The sequence below is a fragment of the Aythya marila genome, assembly GCF_965140915.1.
Source record: "Aythya marila genome assembly, chromosome: 21".
Classification (NCBI taxonomy): domain Eukaryota; kingdom Metazoa; phylum Chordata; class Aves; order Anseriformes; family Anatidae; genus Aythya; species Aythya marila.
The window spans coordinates 296,569-305,787 of NC_139062.1; the positions used below are offsets into that span (position 1 = coordinate 296,569).

Sequence of the window (9,219 nt, forward strand, 5' to 3'; positions counted from 1 at the left end):
TGTGCCTACTTCTGTTTTCATAGAAAATCACCAGGGAAATGACATTGCTGAAATGTCAATAAAAGTAACAAAGCAAAACAAGCCAGGAATACTTCCTTGCCAGCATTGCATTTTTAATACCTAGCTGAAGAATGAAAATATATGTGTATGGTGTTTGCTGGTCCTTGGAAGTCTGCAGGAAATGTAGAAACAGGCAAGCAACAGTGCCTGTAATAACATGAAAGAAGTTCAGAGGAGAGAGAACTGCATGATTACATTTTTACTTTGAGGCCTGTTCAGACATTCATTGTTAACGCTCTTCAGAGAAGATAGTCACTACATTAGGAGCCATTTTTTTTAAATACCTGCTGTTTACAAAGCTATTTCTACCATGTTTATGAGGGTGTCTTTAATTCTATCAGACTTCTCTTGATTTTTATTTCTAGTGGTGTATAACGCAACTTGCTATAGCTTGTGGTAAGGCATAAACATCGTCTGCTGCAGGGTTTCTGTTTTGTAGGGTGTTTTTTTTTTTTAATATAGAAGACTTGGATTTTTATTTTGTTTATTTGTGTAAGAACGTCTAAATTGAAACTGCTGCTTGGTCAACACTTATGCTAATTTAACTTGAATTGTGATTTTTTTTTTTACCTTTTTTTGGCAGAAAACCTTGGTATTAAGTATGTATCTAAAAAAAAAAGGTAGTTGTCTGTACTGTTTTGCGAGATTATTATGACAATGTTGCTCAGGTTGATCTAAAATGTCAGAAAAAACGTAAGCTAAATTTCTAATGTTGGGAAATGTATTGAGGGTAAAACTAAACATTTGGATAACATTTTAAATCAGAATTGTTTTTTGAAAAGCAGATGATGAGTAGAGAAGACTTGACTTTAAAAGTTATTTGTATCTTTATAAGGTGAAGAAGAAGGAAATTAGCTTAAAATTGATTTAAAAAATTGAGTGGAACTTGAGTTGCACGGAAAAAAAATAAGGAATAGTAAAGTGAATCCATACACCATAAATGTTGTTTTAGGTGCTGGTCATGTAGATGTACGTGACACAGCTAAGAACATTTTAGATTACTCACTCTGTGTATAGGATGGCTTGATGGCAGTCAGAGAAACACCAAAACAACCTTTCTGATTGTTTCAGTACACAGGCTGTTCTTATCCTAGTGCCTTTTTTATGTTGTTTATAGATTACATAATGGAAGAAGTACTACTAAGCCATGGTTACTAAGTGTAACAAATAAACAGTTTGATGTTTAACATCTAGTTGAGCGCCTTGCTGTTGAAATGTTAACACGTACCTACGTCTGACTCATAATGACGGTATTAATGCCTTACAGCAATTTTTAGAAAATCAGTTTGCTCTTTCTTTCATGTTGCTATTCTTGTTTGGAGGGAACAGATTTTGTCTGTCTTAAACTAGTTTCATGATGCTTTCTAAGACCTGATACAGGATGGGATGCTAATGTACTGAGATTCATGGCCTGGTATAGATTCACAATTTTTTTCTATCCTCATTTGTACTCACCAGTGTTGTCTTAAACACAAGAGCGAGAATTTTTGTTTGATCACGTTTTTGCTGTTTATTTGGTGCCAAGCATGATGAGATGTCCTGGCCTAAAACCATGCTTCCTAACGTGTTAGTAATATAAGGACCTATTTTGGTCAGTGGTATCTACTTATCACTTACATCATGCTTATCTGTTCTTAAGTTAAATTATAGCTTTGGATTTTTGTGGTTTTTTTTTGTTTTTTTTTTTTTTAATTGAATGTAAATTTTAGAATTAGTTTCAAATCTGTGCTACTACAAATTTGAATACAGGATAAATGTATTCTCTGCTCAGATAGTAAGACTTCCAGGTTAATTCATTATTTGCTCTTTGCAGATGTGTTGCACTTCATCAGGCATACGTTTTCCTTCTTGCTCAATATAGTCCACAGCATTCCCATACTTGTACACTTACATTTTTAAATCGCAAGTTTTGCCTTTTAGTCTTAAATTTCTAGTCTAATGTTCTGCAGAGTTGCAGAAGATGCAAGTCTTAAGGACCCAATTACTATTCTCATTTTCATTTATGAGATATCAGCAATATTAGGTTGGTTAGATTAGCCTACTAATTGCACACAAATGCTGTTCCTCAGGAAGAAAAGTAAATATATTGTGCTAACTCCTTGTACTGCAGCATTAAATATCTGTGTGGGAGTATTTCAGTCTTGAGTACACTGTACTAAGCTAGAGAAGAAAGCTTAAATGGCTGAATTATTTATGGACCTCTATTTTTAAATGCAGAGCACCAACTATATTGGTGTTCATTGTCTGACTTCTACTTTACTTAAGTATTTCTTGTTTGGAAATAGTATCTACATTTCCTTTCTCATCTCAGAAACTAGCAACTGATCTAGCTGCATAACTTATTAATTCTCAACGATAGCAAACAACCATCATGACTTGTAAATCCATTACTGAATTTCCTGTACTCTGAACAGACTGTTGTAGGTCACTTGTGGAGTTGTGGTGTTGTCTTACTGGGGCCAAAGAAGATGAAAATGTCACCATGAAAATATTACGTTTCTCACAGCGGAAAGTCAGTACTTGTGATATACCGAAGCAAGTAGTGTAACTGAGTGACACAGATATCCAAATACGAAGTTTTAACCCAAGTCTGTGTTGAAATTCCTCATTTACTTAAGAACGTTTTTGCTTTACTTTACCATATTTGGCTCAAGTGTAGAAAAAGGCTGGAAATTACTGGCTGTAGTCCAGACAGTGAATGGAACACTCAAGCGTGTTGAATTTTTCAAATCTCAGAAGAAAAAGGCATGTTCAGTGTGTAGCTGCAGTTCAGCTTTAATCAGTGCAGGCAAATGCAGACAGTACAAACTGCAGACCCACCCTTTCTTTAAAATCCATCCCATTTTTCTGGCAAATTCACGGTAACTAATATCAGAAAGTTGGGCATTGCTTTTGCATGAGCAGACACCAAAAGCTGTTGGGGGGAAAAAAAAAAAAAAAAAAAAGAGTTGCAATTGAAAGAGTTGCAATTGTTACTAAATGCTTCCTAGCATTTAGTATTTCAAAAAAATGGTGAAATAGGAAGGAAGACTACCTGCTGCTTTTCCAACAAAAGGCATGCCCTAGTTGGCTTAATAGCCTGAAGTATTCCAATTTTAAATGTATGTTTAGTGAAACATACATGAAAACAGGAAAACCAAACTTAAATTTCAATCTCCATACAAACCCATATATTAAGATAGTCTTTTTACTTTGTCATTTAATACTGTTGTCACTGAGGATGTGTTGCATGAGAACAAATTGTGGTTTTTCAATTTTCCATTAGTGTCATTAGGTCTCTTCCAAAGGGAATTACGAATGTTGATTTTTTCTATCTGGTATTTCACTAGAGGAACGGTGACCTCCAGTGGCCAGCTAACCCAAAGTGTATATACCACATAGGCCCTAGCAAATCAGAATAATGATCGAGTCTGGTAGCCTTTTAATAGCAGCAAACAGAACTGTTAGTACCAGAAGCCTGAATTTACTTACCCATTGATTTCCCTTGTTCTTAGAATTCAAATTTCATTCAGTAACATTAAATGGGAAAACTACTGTTAACTGTGGTGTACATGGGAAGCCTGTAGTGTTTCATAGGATCACTTCAAACAACTCTGAAAGCACAAAGAATGTAGCTATAAAGCTCAGAGTGTAGCTCAGAGAGCACAGTGTGAAATTTCAAGTCATGATGAAGAAAATTCTGCTCACAAATGTAAGTGCTGTGTAACAACTTCAAGAAAAACCTGAGAAGTATACAAATCTATTAGAATAATTCATAGGCAATCCTATAAAATCTATTTAGTGTAATTCAAGATGCTTTATACTCTAAGTCTCCTAGTTGAAATATTACAATACAATAGAAGTAACATAGAAAATATGGTGGTATTCCTTTGCATTTGAGGCAAAACGTGATTTAGCTGGCAAGAATGAATCTGGTCATACAACATCCTGGATGTGATTACTGACTGGTTTTGTGAATCAGTATCTCAGCTGGATCAGTTGCATGGGCTTCTGCCAGCTTCCCAAAGTCAGAACCCCAATCTGTGGTGGTATTCCACTGGAACACTGGCCGGTTGAAAGAAAGCTAAACCAGGTGGAGTTGTTTCCTCCATTTTTATTTATTTTGTTGGAAGTGCTGTGTATCGAGATTTCAACAAATGACATTTAAACTGTCGTCAGCTCCTGTGTCACTCAAACCCATGATAAGAGCATTCTGATAAGTGGAGGATAGCAGGGGGTTGCCTTAATTAGAAAACTACTAAAACAAAACAAAACAAAAAAAAACCTACTGTTGAACATGCTACTGTTACAGCAAATGAGAAAAGGTTCTTAATTATTAGAACAGCATTATTTGAGTCAGAACCATTTTTTTAATTGACTATTGCTGGTATGGAAGATAAATACTGGTTTCTAGTTCCTGTAGCAGGAAATATTATCTGTAAATACCCTCATAGTTATATTTTAATTGCAGAATAAGCCTCTGGGCTGTTCAAGCTATTGTGTTGGTTGGTGTGACTTGCTTTTAATGACTGCTTAGCCACGTGGCTAGCCGTTGATGTGATGTTAGTAAATTCTGCTTACTGGTTTTGTTCAGTGCTGCATCTAACATTAGGCCTGGTTATATTGACTTGACAGGTTGATTTAAATGCAACTTCTAATCTAAGAGACTGCTTTTACAAGAGGCAGCTTTAGAGGAGCTTACAAAAGAGAAAAATTAATTATATTCTGGGAAGGCATCTTGGCTTGACTGGAAAGCTTCTGGAATATATTTTTGATTTTAAGCGTGAAGCTGAAGTTGTATAGCAACAATGTCTTCTTTTAATTTATATGGTGAAAGACTTGGGAAACAGTTTTTCTGTAGTCTTAGTTTTATTAATTTCTTACTATTTTTCAAGGGTTGTTTTGTATTGAAAATATAGCAATAGGGTAAACAGGTAAGCATATAACATGTAATGTCAAAATCTATTACTCTTAAGTCTTACTAGTTTGTTTATATTTTCTACCAATATTAAAAATAACCTCAGTGGCTTATCTGTGCATGCACTCTAGTGCCAATGTATATGTCTGTTTTTAGATCTACTAAATGCTTAACGTTTAAATTTTTCTTTCCTTTCCTCATTATATTTTCTCTTAGCTGGAAAAGAAGCAAGCAACCCCTCCATTTCAGCCTCAGATCACAGATGATTATGGTTTGGACAACTTTGATACGCAGTTTACCAGCGAACCTGTGCAGCTAACCCCAGATGATGAGTATGTTTTTTTCCCTAAATACAATTGTATATTAAGAACTTAGAAGTTATGAAATTAGCTTCCTCTTTGTAATTCCTAAATACGTACCTAGATTTAGAAACACAGTCAAGTGAAAGGAACCAAATTCACTTCAAAATTCTTGAAGAATTCTATGTGTCTTGCATAACCTCCCACACTTTTTATATATTAGACTGCCTCGTAATCTATTAGGTGATCAGAACACTGTATTGATTTCTTGTTGAGCGTGTGCTTGGCACTGGATGAAGACACAAAAATTGGATTCCTAACCTGGGCAGCTTAAATTTGTCCTGAGTAGAGAAACAATTGACACAGTTTCTCATGTCTCAGTGAACCTGAGATAGCAGAAAAATCTTATAGAAATGTCCTCTTGAAATGTGGTGTGGAAAAAATTTCCAGGAAGAAGTATGCTCTGTTAAAGGAATTTGAAGGCTGAGGAGCCATTCCTGTGCACAGGAGGAAAGTTGCTTCAGATAGCAGATGGAATATGAGAGACTATGGTTTGGTAGTTAGACAGGAGACTTCGCTTGCCCTGTAGAATATACTCCAACTCCAGCAGAATAACTGCAGACAGTTTTGGGGGGTTACTGAAGTGTTTAAGGTTGGAAAGTTTGGAGCTGGAAAAACAAAGGAAAGCTCTGTGCAGTACAGGGAAAATTGAGAAAGAAAGCACTCTTGTTGATGTCATTTGTCTGTGAAGCATTTAGTGTGTGGTGTAATTCTGTCAAAAGTACAATGAAACTTTTTGCTGCCCATTTAGATACAGAAGTAAAATGAATTAAAGCAAATTTTGCATTTATTAGAAATCTAAGACCTCAGGATTCTGAAATTGGTGCAGCAAGACTAAACTAAATTGGTATTTTTATTTGTTTTTCAGAGATATAATAAAACGAATAGATCAGTCAGAATTTGAAGGGTTTGAATACATCAATCCATTGTTGCTGTCAACAGAAGAAACAGTATGAAGGAATGCCATCTTCGTTGTAGACAATATGAATGACCTTTAACTTTATCCTTAACTACAGTATATGCATGCGAGGCTGGGGAACTGTAAGATTTTGGATGGAGACCAATGATTTAAAAAAAAAAATTGCTGCTGAAAATCAAAGAAGAGAATAATGATTTTGGTGGGTGTCTTCCGCCACTTAAGTTATTCTTACGTTCTGGGCACTGACACAACTGGCTTCATTAATGAAGGAATTTGCATTTTGTGCCTATTTCATGAAGGATTGAAACATTCATTGCATCCCTTGGGGAGGAGATTCTGAACAACTTTGAGAACTGCGAACTTTCTACAAACATTTGATGCAATGAGCTACCAATTGAAGAATATTAGAGTGTAACATCCTGAAGAATAAAATATATTACGGTGGTGTTGAAGCTTATTTTTGATGCCTTTTTTCACAAGTGGTACCTGTCTAAACGTCTCAGATGTATTTAAAAGGAGTTGTGTTTTATTAGCAATCAAAATGTAAATTTGGGTACAAGATTTAAGTGCCTAAATGGATAAACTGCATTGAAGAATTGTTACATATTCGGAACATTCTTAAACCTGGTAAGTTCTGCTTGTTAATATTCCAGTAACCATTTACGTATGAAACATACGGTTCACAGCTGCAACCTAATGTTCCTTTGCTTCTTTATAGAATTTGAAACGCAGTGACTCAGCAATATTAATTCCAATTTAGAATTTCCAGTATCAATTTCACAATCTGTTTGAAACTCCAAATTTACCAAAATGTGTGGATTTGAAGAAAACTACATTTGCACACAAAGGATTTCTGAAAACACTTAAAGCAGTCCCTACACCTACAGTGATATTGAGTTGTATATTAGATTTTTGGAAAGTGTTTTTATCAACAGTACAAATATTCAGAAATAGAGCAAAAGCATAACGAAGCATAGCCTTAAAGGTTAAATAGTAAATCTAGAATAACCATAATAAAAAATACAATTTCCTGATAAAGCACACCTCCTACTTACGATAAACTGTCTGCTTACAATTACTCAGTGTATATTAATAACTAATCATTCTACATAAAAGAATGGGATGTTTTGGTAAAATGGTTTGCATCAAAGTAGTAACTTTTTTAATGGAACAAAAAGGTATATACCTAAGAACTTGGGTAAGTGAAAGATAACTATCGAACCCCTTCTTGTGGAAACCATAGGGGTGGTGGGGTGTGGGAGGTAGGGATAAAGAGTTCATTACATCAAAAAGGTTAATTTATCAGCTTGGAAAAACTCATGTCACTACATTTGAGGACTAGTAAGTTCGCATTGCTATCTAAAACTTCAGATGCTTGTGAAGATTTACCTGCCTCTGCAGGTAGTAACAGCAGAGGCAGTATTTCTTCTTGCTGGGTTTTTGGTTACCTGTATGTTGTGGGTTGTAGACAGAGGATAAAAATGTGGAAAGCAAAAAATGAGAAACCCTGTGCCATGTCATCTCACCTAATCTGGTGTAACTTGCAGGATAAGTTGCAACACTTTCAACACTTTCACTTTCTTTATATTAACATATGGTTTTCTCAGGGTACAGCATTGCATTAGGTGCTGAACATGACATCTTTCGGATTCGCATCCAAGTCATGAGGTGCTAGGACGAGACTGCCAAAACATTGTTTAAAATTTTCAATTAACCATTGATTAACAATCTACATTTTGTATCCCCTCATTAGCCACAGTTATGCAGAAGTGTGGTTATTTAGTTTTATTAATCCCATCAGGTCTAAGTTGTGGGTTTCTCTCCATTGGACTGTAGCTTTTTATATTAAGCAAGATGTGCTTTAATCAGCATTAAATAATTTACGAGTGAGAAGAACTTGCCTCAAATGCCTGAACTTTAGATACTTTATTAATAGAAAAATGGCAATATTTACCTTTTAATTGTAATCTGACACTTTTAAATTATTTTTTCCTTCTCCATGGCAACTGCTTTATTTACCCTGAATAATTTTTCTTTGTTTCAACTCCCCTAATTATACAACTGATTAAAAAAAAGAAGTTAGAGTGACTGCAGGCAGCTCATAAATGGAAATATGACAGATTAAGCTGTCCTTTGATGTGCTGGAGCATAGAACTTTAAATGGAAATATTAAAAATGCAGCTTGGTTGTTTTTATTTTTCTTTTTTAAACCTTGTTTCTAGTTGGCCAGATCATTTTGGTAGGGAGGGAAGGAAGAACAGACACATTTGCTAAACAAACATTGTAAAGAATACTTGATTTATTTAAAAATTTACAGGCATTTACAATGTTGCTGTGTTGCCAAATAGTTTGCTGGATACAAGTTTGGTTGCTCATGTGCAAGTGTATGAATAATGTTCTGTTCATAATGAAGGGGAAATTTTTTTATATAAAGTACTTGTTTTATAAATAAAAGAAAATGAAGGATGTAATTAAATGTGTGGTTTGAAAAAAATCCTAATATATTACAAATGGATCTGGTTATGATATATAGTTGTCTTATTTGAAATAGTAAATGAAAATTCTAGCTAATTTAATGATTGTAAAACAGTAAATATGTTCTTGTAGTTTTGTATGATTAATTAGTTGGGATCTTTGCTGACCAGTTTTATTTGTGCAGAAGATGGTATTCTAATCCATAACAGCTAAGATCATTTATATTGCACATCTATTAAAGACTTTAATGAAAAGTTACTAGACTGTTATTATTTATCAGCTACCTGAGCTATGTCCTACTCTCACTTTTTAATGAGACCCTATTGTAAATTAAAAACAAAACAGCTCTAGGATTCTTCCTGTATGTTGATACTATATTCTGTTTATTCTACATATTTGGATTACATCTGAACCGCAGGCTTTTGAGGTCCAAGACTCGCATTTGTTGAGACACAAAACCCATTCAATAGTGAAGTTTGTTGTGTTCTTCTTCACTTTGTGAATGAAGT

At 34.6% G+C, this 9,219-nt stretch overlaps 1 protein-coding gene across 3 annotated transcripts in view; it reads left to right on the forward strand.

The window, feature by feature from the left end:
* Window positions 1–6,692, forward strand: part of PRKCZ (protein kinase C zeta) — a 44,410-nt gene extending 37,718 nt beyond the window's left edge. For all 3 annotated transcript variants that reach the window (XM_082776908.1, XM_082776910.1, XM_082776909.1), the window contains exons 18-19: window positions 5,174–5,289; window positions 6,185–6,692. In XM_082776908.1, coding sequence (XP_082633034.1) covers window positions 5,174–5,289; window positions 6,185–6,272 — 204 coding nt within the window. In that variant the 3' untranslated portion in view covers window positions 6,273–6,692. The remainder of the gene's footprint in view (window positions 1–5,173; window positions 5,290–6,184) is intronic.
* Window positions 6,693–9,219: the final 2,527 nt, after the last annotated feature.